Source organism: Meles meles, chromosome 11, assembly GCF_922984935.1.
Source record: "Meles meles chromosome 11, mMelMel3.1 paternal haplotype, whole genome shotgun sequence".
Taxonomy (NCBI): domain Eukaryota; kingdom Metazoa; phylum Chordata; class Mammalia; order Carnivora; family Mustelidae; genus Meles; species Meles meles.
Window position 1 is genome coordinate 9,743,255 of NC_060076.1, and position 15,312 is coordinate 9,758,566.

The window sequence follows — 15,312 nt, forward strand, 5'->3', positions numbered from 1 at the left end:
GGTGCCTCCAGGGACCCGCAGCCTGGTTCCGCGGGAGAGCGTGAAGCGTGCGGAGTCAGCGGGGAGAATCGGCTCAAGTTTTACGCCGCTGCGCAGACGCCTCTCACGGGCCGGACGTGACGTAGGGAGAGTTCCGGCTTCGGCCTCCGCCGCTGCCGCCGCCGCCGCTACTAGAGCCGCCGCTGCTGCCGCCGACGGTGTCGGGGCTTGTTATTTCTAAAATGGCGCCCCTAGACTTGGACAAGTATGTGGAGATAGCGCGGCTGTGCAAGTACCTACCGGAGAACGACTTGAAGGTGAGCCCGGCCGGGGCGGGAGCGCTGCTTGCGGGGCTCGCCCCTTCCGGCAGTGGGGCGCCCGCCGGCCCGCCCTTCCTCTCTCCGCGGGACCCCCGCCAGCATCCCGCCCCGTCCGGTCCTGGCGGTGGGCCTAACGCGGGGGGAAGCGACCCGGTTCGACCTGGCGTCACGCGGAGAGCGGGGGGAGCCCGAGTCTCCCGAATGCTGTCCCGGTTCTCTCCGTGGGGATCCCGAGGGATGTCGCGGCCTCTGCCCCAGGGTTGCCCCTCCTGGCCTTCGGGCTACCCCAGGCTCTAAGCCCTGACAGCTTTGCGTGAAGGACTCCTCTCCGCTCACCCCGACCCGGGTCTCCCGGAGGCCGACCGAAGCCCAGCGGACAGTGCCCTCGGAGTGGGGTCTTCCCCCGGAGGTGGTGACAGGAGCGCGCGCGGGGTGGCCGGCGTCTGACAGGAGATGCCGCCAGCTCCCGGAACGCGGCCCGGCTGTGTTTAGGTCCCTGCGGAAGGGGAAGACAGTGGGCCAGAGCGGTCTGGTAGGGATGTCAGAGAACGTCAGGTCGTCCCTCTTTCCGTACCCCTCGTCCCAGTCGCTTGTTGCGAGTGTTGGTTGAGTTCTGTTAATTCAGCTAGGAACCCATTTCCCAGTGCGCTGTTGAGCTAATTTCAGTGGATAAAGTAGTAGGCCCTCAATACAAAAACTTTATGCCTCTTGAGTTGTTTCCTCGTAATCCCTTCTTTTTTTTATTTTTTAAAGATACTGTTTATTTTATTTGAGAGAGAATGAAAGAGAAAGCACGAGGGGGAAGGGTCAGAGGGAGAAGCAGACTCCCCGCCAAGCAGGGACTCTAGGATCATGACCTGAGCCGAAGGCCGTCGCTTAACCAACTGAGCCACCCGTGCACCCCTCATAAGTCCTCTTTACCTGAAGATTTCCTTTCTTGGTTTCCCAAAGGAGATGAGTTGTTCCTTGCTGTTGCCTAGTATGTGGGGGTAAGGAATGAATGTAAGAGAGAAGAAGGAATGTACGTTTTTGGTATATTGCTTTTCTGAGAAGTGTTTTCATGCACAACGTTTAGGTGTCTGACAGTGTTCAGCGGTGGGTGCTAGTGCCTGTTTTGCTTGTTCAGTTAACTTTGATTTACTGTGTGGTAAGTGGGTAAACCGTTGATATTTTTTTCCCTTTAGGCTGTGGATGTAAAGCAATTTATTTTTGTACATTCTTTTTCAAGGAAGGGATTACTGTTTTGTTTTTTTTTTTTTCTTTTGCTCTGTTCGTACAGGAAGTTGATATTTAACATCAGTCAACAAGTATGCAAAATGTCTAAGGTCACACCAGCTCTTATAGATGTAACTTAATTGTACTTAGATGTTAATTATATGTGCTGTCATTCTTTTTTTTTTTTTTCCAAAGATTTTATTTATTTATTTGACAGACAGAGATCACAAGTAGGCAGAGAGGCAGGCAGAGAGAGAGGAGGAAGCAGGCTCCTTGCTGAGCAGAGAGCCTGATGCGGGGCTCGATCCCAGGACGCTGAGATCATGACCTGAACTGAAGGCAGAGGTTTTAACCCACTGAGCCACCCAGGCGCCCCTTGTGCTGTCATTCTTGTACATTTCCCCCTTTTTAATAAGATACTTTGATTAAAATGAGGACAAAGCCAGTACTAGCAGTGTAGCTTTTATTTATGCCCATCTGAGTCCTTCTGACATTAGTTTTGTGGATTCCTTCTGTTTATATGCACGGAGGATACAGCCAACATTGGGACCTAATTCATGGAAAACTAACCAGATGTCTTTTGGTGGCATTGTTAGTTCAATAGATCAGGTTGATTTTCTCATATCAGTGATTTGATGTGGAACTTTCTGTTTTTTAGCACAAGTAAAGCTGTCTTGAGCTTTGTGTTAATGAATAATATGTTGCTTATGATTATAGTGTGTCTTGATATTAACTTGAGATTGGCTATATGATTTGGAAGATAATCAGTTGGATTGGATTTTCTTTAGACCTTAGTTTGATAAACATTGGATTTTCTTCCCACCTTAAGGAAATAGAGGTATTAAACCATTTCATTTCCCTTTGCAACACTGTTGGGCTGTATGTAGTATATATCTGTTTCTCTTTTTTTCCCCTAAATAAATATTTATTTTTTTTTACTAACATATAATGTATTATTTGCTTCAGGGGTACAGGTCTGTGAATCATCAGTCTTACCTAATTCACAGCACTCACCATAGCACATACCCTCCCCAGTGTCCATAACCCAGCCACCCTGTTCCACCCTCCCAACCCTCAGTTTGTCTCCCTCCCCAGTGCCATCTAGTTTCATTTTTTCCCTTCCTGCCCCCCATGACCCCCCACCCTGCCTCTCAAATTCTTATCAGAGAGATCATGTGATAATTGTCTTTCTGTGATTGACCTATTTTGCTTAGCATAATACCTTCTAGTTCATCCCCATTGTTGCAAATGGCAACATTTGGTTTTTGATGGCTGCATAGTATTCCATTGTTGGATATCTGTTTTTTTTTTTTTTTTAAAGATTTCATTTATTTATTTGACAGAGGGAGACAGTGAGAGAGGGAATACAAGCAGGGGGAGTGGGAGAGGGAGAAGCAGGCTCCCCATTAAGCAGGGAACCTGTTGTGGGGCTCAATCCCAGGACTCTGGGATCATGACCTGAGCCGAAGGCAGATGCCCAACCAAGTGAGCTACCCAGGTGCCCCACCTATATCTGTTTCTTTTTCTTTTTAAAGATTTTATTTATTTATTTGACAGAGAGAGAGATCACAAATAGGCAGAAAGAGAGGGAAGCAGGCTCCCTGCTGAGCGGAGAGCCCAATGTGGGGCTCGATCCCAGGACCCTGAGATCATGACCTGAGCCGAAGGCAGAGGCTTTAACCCACTGAGCCACCCAGGCGCCCCCCGCCTATATCTATTTCTTAATAAACTTTTTTTTTTTTCCAGTCTTCTGGACAGGTAGTGGGAAAAAAGCAATTCTGATTTTTCCTCTATAAGTAGAGGCTTTCTTTGTCTTGGAAATTGTTTTATCAGATGAATTTAGTTGTGCTCTTCATGTCTGGTGTATTTTTAAAGAAATTTAATTTTGTTTCTACTTCTTGGCATAAAATAGAAACTAAAATTAGACAAGCCAAGAAAGATTCCAGGAGCACCTTTTCTGAAGCTTTAGAGCCAAAATAAAAGATCAGAGGAAGAAAAATCATTGGAGCCACTTAATGGTCATTATGGAAAAGATTTGTTGTGGTAGAAAAGATGATAGCAATTCACCTGTGTTTTTAATTTGAGTAGAAGTTGGAGGTACTAAGTAAAATGAGTGCATAGGGTGTTCTACGTCCAATTTGGATTTCTCTGTATCTAAATTGGAAGTGGTCAAATCATTAGTACTGGCTTGAATCTGCATAAATGTTTGGTAGGAATAAAGATGAAACATATGAAAGTGAGTGGGGCAAAACATAACCTTTCTTAAAAATGAGCTCAAGTGGTTCTCATCCACAATAAAGATTTTAGAGAGGATCATAGGAGATAGAAATTCCATATCTGGCCAAGGAAGAATGAATGATAAAAGGCAGTTGTATTGAATATTTAAGAATTTCGGTGGGGGAAGGGTTCTATAACTTGGGAATTGTTCGATCTCTTGGACAGTTCTTTTTTTTTTTAATATTTATTTATTTGACAGAGAGAGAGGTCACAAGTAGGCAGAGAGGCAGGCAGAGAGAGAGGGAGAAGCAGGCTCCCCACTGAGCAGAGAGCCCGATGTGGGGCTCGATCCCGGGACCCCGAGATCATGACCCGAGCCGAAGGCAGGGGCTTAAACCACTGAGCCACCCAGGCGCCCCTCTTGGACAGTTCTTAAAGGTGACATATAGGTAAAGAAATTGCACAAGGAATTGTGCAGTTCCATAATAACCACTTTTATGAATTAATAGTTTATGTAATCTTTTTGGAACTCACTTTTATGTTTAGTCTGAGCCATTTCTGGGTTCTTCATATAAGGCTACTTGCACAACAGAGTTGCACCTTGCTTGAAATGCCTCCATAAACCTTCAAAAAATTCTCCTTTGCTTTTTTCCTGAGATTTAGTGAATAGCCTTTTGTACCTCCTCATTCCAGGCTCGATCTGATTTTATAGATCCTTATCATACATGGTAGTCTTTATCCTTCCAGACTTGGAATCCTTTAGTCTAGTCACTCACCTTAGTGCTTGTTGCATTGATCATTCTGTTTACCCAGATTGTTTTTTTTTTTGTTGTTGTATCTTTTTCAGGTACCCTAGGGAAAACTGAAGACAATGTGACAGTAAGGGACATACTGTGGCATTGTATAGGCTTGAAGAGTGTTGTTAGTGTTTTCAGGACCCTTTCTGATAATACCTTGCATTTTGTTTGTCTTTCAGGCAACAGAATCACATTCCTCCAAATCTTAGGAAATAGTCTACAACAGTGCTGTCTGGTAGAAATAAAATGCTCAGAAACGTGAGCCTTCAATGGCCACATTTTAAAAAAATAGAAAGAAACAGTTGAAATTAATTTTAGTAATATTTATTTAACCCAATTGCAACTTGTATCAATATAAATTTATTAATGTAATATTTTGCCCTTTTTTGGGTACTGTGTGAAATGTGTATATTTTACATTTATGATACATCCTGATTTGGACTAGCCATATTTCAGGGGCTCAGCAGTTACATGTGGCTGTAGGTGTTCTGTTGGAAGGTGCACATCTCTAACAACTCTCTAGTCCCTTTCTAGAATTTCAGAGCTAAGAGAGAATCAGAGTTCTTCTAGTTCCATACCCTTCTTACTTTATTGAGGGTATCCTGAGCTTCATGGAGTGTATGATCTGCCTGAGGTTGTGCACCTAACCAATGAATTAAGTTGGAAAGCTTCCTGTGCAGACTCTTTCTGATCAAGTTATAGCTGTTTTGTTTTTTTTTTTTTTTGAAGGATGACAAATAGCTTGCTTTTCTAGGCATATCTTCCACTCATCACTTTTCTTTTTACCTTCCATTCTAAGTACATTGGACGGTTCCCTTCTGACAATACACCCTGTGCTTTTCTCTCTCTTTGTTTCTGCTCAGTCTGTTTCTATCACCTCGTTTTTTTTAATACTTACATAACACAAATTGTAAATCATTTAATACTCTATGAGTTGGGTACCCATATTTGCCCCATTTTATAGATAAGTAACTGAAGCACAGACAGATTATAAGTATCTTTCTGTAGTTATAAATCTAGTAAGTGAAGGAGCTGGGATTCAAACCTAGGTAGTCTGGGTCCAGGATTTACGTCTGTAACTACCATTTCTGTGTTCTCTATACAGTACCCTTAATGTCCCTTTAGACTTCTGCCTCAGATGCCACTTTGTCCATGCAGGGCTCCTGGATTCCGTAGTCAGAATTATTAGCAATGATTAGAATGTATTTAGCTGCTTACAGTTTTCAGAGTACCTTCATGTCCATTCTGTCATTTACACAATACTTTTGTAAGGCAGGACAAATGCAGTGCAGGTCTTGAGGTTTATGTGGATTTTGCCACAGTGACTCAATGGAGTATATACCTGCATTATCTGCTATTAAAAATTTCCACTTTGGGGGCATCTAGGTGGCTCAGTTGGTTACACATCCGACTCTTTTTTTTTTTAGATTTTATTTATTTATTTGACAGAGATCACAAGTAGGCAGAGAGGCAGGCAGAGAGAGAGGAGGAAGCAGACTCCCTGCGGAGCAGAGAGCCCGACATGGGGCTCGATCCCAGGACTCTGGGATCATGCCTGAGCCGAAGGCAGAGGCTTTAACCCACTGAGCCACCCAGGCGCCCCTAAACCTCCAACTCTTGATCTCACCTCAGGTCTTGATCTCAGCGTGGTGAGTTCAAGCCCCAAGTTGGGCTCCATGCTAGGCTTGCAGCCTACTTAAAAAAAATTTCCCACTTTTTTTTTTTTTCCCTATACTGACCTTTGTCCCACAGCACCTCATTGCTCCATTTTACCCTTCTCTGTTGTATGATAGCAAATATGTCTGTATCCACCATTAGATTACAAGCTTCTTGAAGGCCAGGATCATATTTGTTTATTTTTGTGTTCTCCGTAGTCTTAGAACACTGTCTTCTATGTGATAGACAAACAGTTAAGGTTTATTGAATCTCATTGTATAGTGTTCTACAACAAACATTTTTCAGATGTCTCCTTGTGTCAAGTACTGTTCCCTCTGGGTGCTAGAGATAGAATCCGATACTTCCCTATGAGGGGCTCTCAATATAGTAAAGGAGATAGAGAGGTAAACATATGATTGTTGTGTGGTACATTAGGTGCTATAGAGGGCTCTTCAGGATATTGGGGAATGTATTAAAAGCAGCATCTAGGGGCGCCTGGGTGGCTCAGTGGGTTAAGCCGCTGCCTTCGGCTCAGGTCATGATCTCAGGGTCCTGGGATCGAGTCCCGCATCAGGCTCTCTGCTCAGCAGCGAGTCTGCTTCCCTCTCTCTCTCTGCCTGCCTCTCTGTCTACTTGTGATCTCTCTGTCAAATAAATAAATAAAATCTTAAAAAAAAAAAAGCATCTAACTGGAACTAGGGACGATTTCAGCAAGGAGGAGCAATGAGAGGATGAGAAGAGTGTTTTCGGGTAGACAAAACAGGAAGGAAGGAATTTGCTAGCAGAACAAATACCATATGCAATGGTACAGCTTAATTTGAAAGAACATGGCTGACTCAGGGAACTTGAAGTGGTTTGGTATGGCTGGAGGTGGTGCTGGGAAGGCAGGGAGGGGCCAAATCATGGAGGACTAGACTGATAAACTTGAATTTTTATCTTTCAGGTTGTATATAGAGAAACACTGAAATGCTTTTATATTTTAGGGAAAAACAAATCATACTGTGACTTTGGGATGTTGTTTAAAATGTAGCTAACTGGGGTGCCTGGGTGGCTCAGTGGGTTAAGCAACTGCCTTCAGCTTGGGTCGTGATCTCAGGGTTCTGAGATCAGGCCCCATGTTGGGCTCCTGGCTTGGTGGGGAGTCTGCTTCTGCCTCTTCCTTTTCCCTTCCCCAACTTGTGCTCTCTCTCTCAAACAAATAAAATAAAATCTTAAAAAAATGTAGCTAACTAAAAAGAAAAGTAGATTCAAAGAAAACTATTACAGGGATACACTGTTGTATGTGGTAGGAATATGACAAAAATCATAAAGATGGTATCTGCTTAAAGTTTTGGAAACACTGCCATAGGCAGAGGAGTGCTCTTGAGAAATTTTTAGGGAGGACTGTGGTAGTAGATTTTAGAAACATGGTTCTGGCAGCATTTGTGGACCGTGGTTTGGAATGGGCAGAAATGTCGTAGAAGCAGCAGGGCAGGTGACATGGGAATTTAAAGTAAGGCAGTGACTAATGATTGCGGTGTTTAAAAGGAGATGAGGACTCCTGGCTCGCTCAGTTAGGAAAGCATGCTACTGGATCTCTGGGTTATGAGTTCAAGCACCGCACTGAGTATATAGAGTTTTACTAAAACACACACACACACCCACCCACCCACCCATCCAAAACTTTAAAAGTAGATGAAGAAGGTATACTAGGACCTGTTGACATGTTAGGTGTAGGTTATGAGGAAGAGAGAAGAGTTCAGTGTAATCTGTTTCTGGCATAGATTACTTAGTAAATACTGTAACTAAATTAAAGAATGCGAGGGAGTTTGGTTTGGGCTGTAATGAGTTTGAGATGCTGCCAAGTCAAGATATTGAGGTAGAGATGTCCCGATTATCTGTTGGATTCGCAAGCTGGTTAGGTAACAAATACTTTTTGATTGTCAAATGTGCTCCAGAGGCCAGTAGCTCTAATAGTAGTAAACTCAGAAGAAAGGTCTATACCATTGATTCTCAGCTGGGATGATTTTGCCTCTGAGAAGATCCTTGGCAGTGTCTGGAGACAGTTTTGATTGTCACAGCCAGGGAGTTGCTATGGGTGTGTAGTGGGTGTAGAGGCCAGATATGGTACTAAACGTCCTGTAATAGATTGGACAGCAGCCCCCCACAACAAAGAATTATTGGTAGTGCCATGGCTGAGAAACTCTGGCTTAGACTAAAGATACGGATGTTTCCTTTTAGATTGCAAGGGTGTGAATATTATTATCATCTTGGATTCTAGCTCCTTATTCGCAGTGATTTGTATTATAGTAGAAACTCTATACAAAGGCTATGTAAAAAATAATTTTAGATAGATTTTGATTTATTAAACAAGAGATTTTATAAATACTAGTATGTTAAAGTAAATAAAGGAAACGGTATGTTTTAGCTAGCAGGATCAGCTAAACAAAGAATCACAAAAATTTAAAACCCAGTGAATTTGAGGAGCAAGAGGGGACACAGAGACAGGAGCAGAGAATAGAATGGAACCCTGAGTTTCTTGAAGAAAAGGTAGAGAAGGGAAATGGGGTCTTCTAAGAAGGGGGTTATGAACCTTATTTGTTCAAGAATTAGGAACTAATTGGGCATTGTGGGGAGAGATGGGTATAGTTTGCCTTAAAGTTGGGTAAGATTGAGAATCTTGCCTCAGAGATGATTTTGGAGCATTAAGAGAAACCATGGTTCTTACCAACTAAGCAGTAGAACAAAGCTGTGAAGGGCTTCGGAATAGAGGACCGTGTGTCTTCTCTCGTGGCAAGGCTAGGCTCTCTGAGGCCACTGTGTGTGTAGTTGGCTGACTTATATAGAATTTGTATTTGAGATTTCATGGACTTATTTTTGTGTGTGCTTGGTTTGGATGTGTAAGCTACTGCTGAACTGGAGAGATGAGAGGCAATGGCTTTGGCTTAGAGATTCGACTCTAAATCTTCAGTTGGGACTGCAGACGTGGCAGAGACTGTCTCTAAGGTGGTGTGCGTGGTCTCAGATTGAAGATGCTGCCTAAGTAGTTTACATGTGTTCCCTAGACACTGATCAGCTTTTGAGATTGGCAAGGCTTCACAGTAAGGTTCTTGAGTTTATGATGTACTGTTACTTTGAGGTCAGCACTGGGGGATATGGGCCAGTCAGCAGGGGTGACTTGCAGTTCAAGGGGTGTTATGGGCTAGGAGAGCCAGACATACGTGGGTGCAAATTCTAGCACAATTCGCACATGGGAATCATGGAGTCCCTCGGGAATCTGTGCTGTGATTAGTTTCAAAAACATTAATTTGTTCCAGAAAGGATATAGAGTGGTTTACAAAGGTGTATTCAAGGGGTGCCTGGATGGCTTAATGGGTTAAGCCTCTGTCTTCGGCTCGGGTCATGGTCTCGGGGTCCTGGGATCGAGCCCCACGTCAGGCTCTCTGCTGGGCAGGGAGCCTGCTTCCCCGCCGCCCCCTCTGCCTGCCTCTCTTCCTGCTTGTGATCTCTCTCTGTCAAATAAATAAAATCTTAAAACAAACAAACAAACCAAACAAAAAACAAAGGTGTATTCAATATAGCAAGATAAATTACATAAGAAAAATAAGACAAAGAGAATGTAAAGATAGGATACCAAGATGGAGCAGTAAAAGAATTGTATATAAGATAAAAGCTGTAATGGCCAGATTACTTCTTTGAGATTAAGCCCTGAGCTTTCAGGGTGTCTACTGAAAGATAGAAACTGATCAGCTAAAAAATTTACCAAGTCTAAAAGGTAACAAACACAAGCTTCTCAGGAAATCACATGTATCCGTGATAGAGGGAGCAGAGATGTTCCTCCCCTGGGTCCTCCTTGAAGGTGACTGTTTACAACAGCACCCTATGCATCTTATTTGTTGTCTACATGATGACAAGCTCTGTTCCCACAATGCCCCTTACCACAGGTGGATGGCACGACATTAAAGTGTAATTTGGGGAAAAAGCAATTGGGAAAGGGGGGCAGTATAATGCAGGGTGATGACAGGTCTCCCTGAAGGACCGTTTGGCTTATTTCAGGGTGGAGTTTGTGGTTTCTTTCTCTTCTTTCCTTTCCTTTCTCTTTCTTTCTTTCTTTCTTTCTTTCTTTCTTATTTTTTAAGATTTTATTTATTCATTTGACACAGAGAGAGAGAGAAGAGAGCATGCACGAGTAGGGAGAGGCAGGCTCCCTACCCTGTGGGAGCTCAATCCCAGGACCCTGGGATCATGACCCAAGCCAAAGTCAGATGCTTAACCTACTGAGCCACCCAAGTGCCCCTAAGATTTTATTTTTAAGTAGTCTCTATACCCGTTTTGGGTCTTGAACTTAGAACCCTGAGATCAAGAGTCACATGCTCTACCAGCTGAACCAGCCAGGTGGCCCTATTTATTTATTTTTAAATTTTTTTAATTAAGAAATTTGGGGGGGACTCCTGGGTGGCTTAGTCATAAAGTGTCTGCTTTCGGCTCAAGTCATCATCCCAGGGTCCTGGGATTGAGCCCTGCATTGGGGTCCCAGTTCAGCTGGAACCCTGCTGCTCCCTGTCTCACTCCCCCTGTTGTGTTCCCTCTCTCGCTGTGTCTCTCTCTGTCAAATATGGTGGCTCAGTGGTTTAAGCCGCTGCCTTCGGCTCGGGTCGTGATCTCAGGGTCCTGGGATCGAGTCCCGTGTCCGGCTCTCTGCTCTGAAGGGAGCCTGCTTCCCTCTCACTCTCTCTGCCTGCCTCTCTGCCTACTTGTGATCTCTCTCTGTCAAATAAATAAATAAAATCTTTAAAAAAAAAAAAAAAAAATTTTTTTTAAAGTAAGCTCTGTGCCCAATGTGGGGCTTGAACTCAGGACCCTGAGATTAAGAGTCACATGCTCTACCTACAGAGCCAGCGAGGCACCCCAAAAATTAACTTTTAAAGAGGTGCGTGAGTGGCTCAGTTGGTTAAGTGTCCAATTCTTGATTTTGGCTCCTGTCATAATCTTGGGGTCACAAGATCAAGCCCTGCCATAGGTTCTGTGCACTCAGCACGGAGTTTGCTTGAGATTTTCTCTACCACTCCCCCTGCCCCTCTGCTCTGCTCTCTTTCTCTAAAATAAATAAATAAAAATCTTTTTAAAAATTTAAAAAAATTAACTTTTAAAGTGTACAATTCAGTGGGTTTTAGAATATTCAGAGTTGTGCAACTATCATCATAATCAGTGTTTGAGCACTTTTTTTTTACCCCAAAGAGAAATTGCATAACTGTTAACAGTAACTCCCCATTTCCCCCTTATCCTAAGCCTGAGGCATAGGCAACCACTAATCTACTTTCTGTCTCTATGGATTTGCCCATACTGAATGTTCTAAATTGAGTTATATAGCCTTTTGGCTATATAAAGGCAGAGGCTTAACCCCACTGAGCCACTCAGGTGCCCCTTTTCATGCTTTTTTTAAAAGTAAAAGAGGGGCGCCTGGGTGGCTCAGTGGGTTAAAGCCTCTGCCTTCGGCTCAGGTCATGATCCCAGTGTCCTGGGATCAAGCCCCGCATCAGGCTCCCTGCTCAGCGGGGAGCCTGCTTCTTCCTCTACCTCTGCCTGCCGCTTTCCTGCTTGTTGTGCTCATTCTCTTTGACAAATAAATAAATAAAATCTTTAAAAATAAATAATTAAAAAGTAAAAGAAACAAAGATGGAAGTGGAATTCCTTTTGTTTGACATCTCCAGCAACTGCTATTGTGTGTGGGCTTGGTGTATATCCTTCTTGGTCATGTTTTATAATTCAGTGTACACATATATGTAGTAGGCTGAGTATATAACTCTGTGTGTGTATAAAACTCTGCTAGAGCACTTTGCATGCATTCTCTTATTTAATCCTTAGAACCTCCAGGTAGGTATCTCTATTTTGTGGATGAGGAAACTGAGACACAGAGAAAGATCAAGGAACTTGCTCAGGGATATACAGCTAAGGTAACAGTAAGCTAAGTAAGAGGTAGAGCTGATATTTGACCTCTTATCTTTTTGGACTTAAAAGGCTGTGCTCTTAACCTCTGAATTATACCATGGTATTAATTGGTATGCTCCTTTTCTTAGAGTATAAAATATTCTGGGAATGGTACTTGTTGATTAGGAATAAAAAAGTATTCCCTCTCAGCTCCATTCTGTTTCTCCAAAATTTGACCTTTTAGCAGCATTGAACATAGTTGATTACTCCTTTTTTTCTTTTTTGCCCATGCCTCTTGATCACTCCTCTTTTTTTTTTTTTTAAGATTTTATTTATTTATTTGAGAGAGTGAGAGAGAGCATGAGTGGGGTGAGGGGCAGAGGGAGAAGAGATTCCCTGCGGAGCAGGGAGCCTGACACAGGGCTCTATTCCAGGACTCTGGGATTGGGACTTGAGCCTAAGGCAGATGTCAACCGACTGAGCCATCTGGGTGCCCTGATCACACCTCTTTTGAAACATTTTCTTCACTGGACTTCCAGGATACCACATGCTCATGGTTACCTTTCTGTCTCACCAAGCTATCTCTTTTGCTTGTCCCTCCTCTTTTCCCTAACTTCTAAATATTGATGTATCTTACAGATCATTTCTTTTTTTTTTTAAAGATTTTTATTTATTTATTTGACAGACAGAGATCACAAGTAGGCAGAGCGGCAGGCAGAGAGAGAGAGAGAGAGAGGAGGAAGCAGGCTCCCTGCTGAGCAGAGAGCCCGATGTGGGGCCCGATCCCAGGACCCTGAGCTCATGACCTGAGCTGAAGGCAGAGGCTTTAACCCACTGAGCCACCCAGGTGCCCCTTACAGATCATTTCTTGATCTTAATCCTTTCCTCTCTTTGTAGCTACCACTATAGTTACTCTATATATAGTGTAACAGTGCAAAAAGAATGAATACTGTTACGCTGAAAAAAAAAATAAATAAATAAAAGGGAAAAAAAAAAAGAACTGCTCTATATATAGTGTAACACTATAGTTACACTATAGTTATCTCTTCTAGTCTCATATATGTATGTATGTGTGTATGTATATCCTGATCTCTAAATTGGTCTCTCTGGCTCAGACCCCTTTCCTTGAATTCAGGACTCATTTGATCACTTGTTTACAGCACATACGGGGCACTTAGAAGTCTGGAAGGCTTAATGTGTCAAAATCAGATTCTGACAGCCAAATGGTGGAAACCACCCAAATGCGTGGCAACTAGTAAATGGATAAGTAAAATGTGATAGATACATACGTGGAATATTATTTATTTAGAAAAAAGAACAAAGTAATAGCATGTTTCAACACAGAAGAGCATTTTCATTACATATAACGAAAAGCATTATATTAAGTGAAAGAAGCCAGTCACAAAAGGCCATATATCCAGATGTCCAGAGTGGACAAAGCCATAGAGACTAAATAAATAAGTGATTGTCTAGGGCTTTGGCATGAGTTGAAGGAGGAGACTGACAATGCATACATAGCTTTTTGAGGGATGATCAAAGTGTTCTTTTTTTTTTATTATTAATTTGTAGCTTTGGGGCATTTTATTATAAAAAGCTGGCGTTCACGTACATAAACAATAAACTTAAAATTCATCACATATTTATTTCACTTTTTAGCTTGACCTTCTAGTAAATCTTTAGCTTTATTGATTTTGACTGCTGTGTAAAGAGATTCTCCCTTGTCTGGGTGATTTAAAAACGCAATTCATCAGTGAGCAACTCTTATTTTTTCCTTTATTGGCAGTAGTATGCCTAGTATTTTTTTTTAAGTTTTTTAAAAATTCATTTATTTGATGGACAGAGATCACAAGTAGGCAGAGAGGCAGGCAGAGAGAGAGGAGGAAGCAGTCTCCCTGCTGAGTAGAGAGCCCGATGTGGGGCTCGATCCCAGGACCTGGGATCATGACCTGAGCCGAAGGCAGAGGCTTTAACCCACTGAGCCACCCAGGCGCCCCATAGTATGTCTAGTATTAATGCTGTTTCTCGTTTTGTCATTTTGGGTTCCAATCCACTTCTGTAAGCCACCACTGAAGGCAGAGTTTGGTAGACGTTGAAAAACTTGTTTCGCTTGAGGCTCCATGTTTCATGGCTTGCAAAACATAACATCCTGCAAATCCTGTAGCAGCAACGGTCAGTCCAGCTGCTAACATTGTACTGGCCATGGCGCTGGCTCGGTTCCCTTCCTTCACCAAGAGCAGGGTACATCCTAGCTCAAAGACCTCAGCCACCAATTCATAAGCCTCTACCAGGCAGTGATACAGCCACCACCAGCAAGCACTGAAAATTTTCTAAAATTAATTATGATGATGGTTTCTGAACATCAAGTACATGAAGAAAACAATGGAATCTTACACTTTATTATTTTTTTAAAAGAATTAAAATCAAAACAATCTGCTCATGCAAGAAATAATTGATAAGCTGGACTTCATTAAAATTAAAAACTTTTGCTCTGTAAAAGACAGGAGAATAAGAAGACAAGCCACACACTGGAAAAAATGTTTGCAAAAGACGTATGTGATAAGGGACTTTTACCCATAATATGCAAAGAACTCTTAATAATCAGCAATAAGAAAACAAACTGCTCCTTTAAAAAATGGGCCAAAGACCTGAGTAGACACCTCACTGAAGAAGATCAACACATGACGAGCCTATGAAAAGGTGCTCCTCAGCATAGATCACTAGGGAAATAAATGCAAATTAAAACAATGTTATAAAAGCCAGAATTCAGAACACTGATATCACCAAATGTTGGCAAAGTTGGGGAGCAAAAGGAACTCTCATTCATGCTTGATGGGAATGCAAAATACAAAGTACAGCCACTTGGGAAGATTGTTTGGCACTTTCTTGCCAAACTTACTGTACAGTCTAGCAGTCATGCTCCTTGCTGTTTACCAAAATTAATTGAAAACTTGTGTTCATCCAAAAACCTATTCATGGCTGTTTATGGTAGCATTATTCATAACTGCTAAAATTGGGAACCAACCAACATGTCCTTCAGAAGGTGAATGGATAAATAAACTGGTACATCAAGACAATGGACTATTATTTAGCACTAAAAAGAAAAGAGCTATCAAGCCATTAAAAAACATGAAAGGACCTTAAGTGCTTATCATTAAGTGAAAGAAGTGAATCTGAAAAGTCTACTTATGGACAATTTAAACTGTATGACCTTCCGGAAAAGG

The 15,312-nt window shown here is 42.4% G+C and overlaps 1 protein-coding gene and 1 pseudogene across 1 annotated transcript in view; one reads left to right on the plus strand and one right to left on the minus strand.

The window, feature by feature from the left end:
* Nucleotides 1-111: 111 nt before the first annotated feature.
* PPP6C (protein phosphatase 6 catalytic subunit) overlaps nucleotides 112-15,312 on the plus strand; it is a 41,755-nt gene continuing 26,554 nt past the window's right edge. Inside the window, exon 1 of the mRNA XM_046022529.1 lies at nucleotides 112-296. Coding sequence (XP_045878485.1) covers nucleotides 222-296 — 75 coding nt within the window. The 5' untranslated portion in view covers nucleotides 112-221. The remainder of the gene's footprint in view (nucleotides 297-15,312) is intronic.
* Nucleotides 13,737-14,292, minus strand: LOC123952899 (annotated as a pseudogene).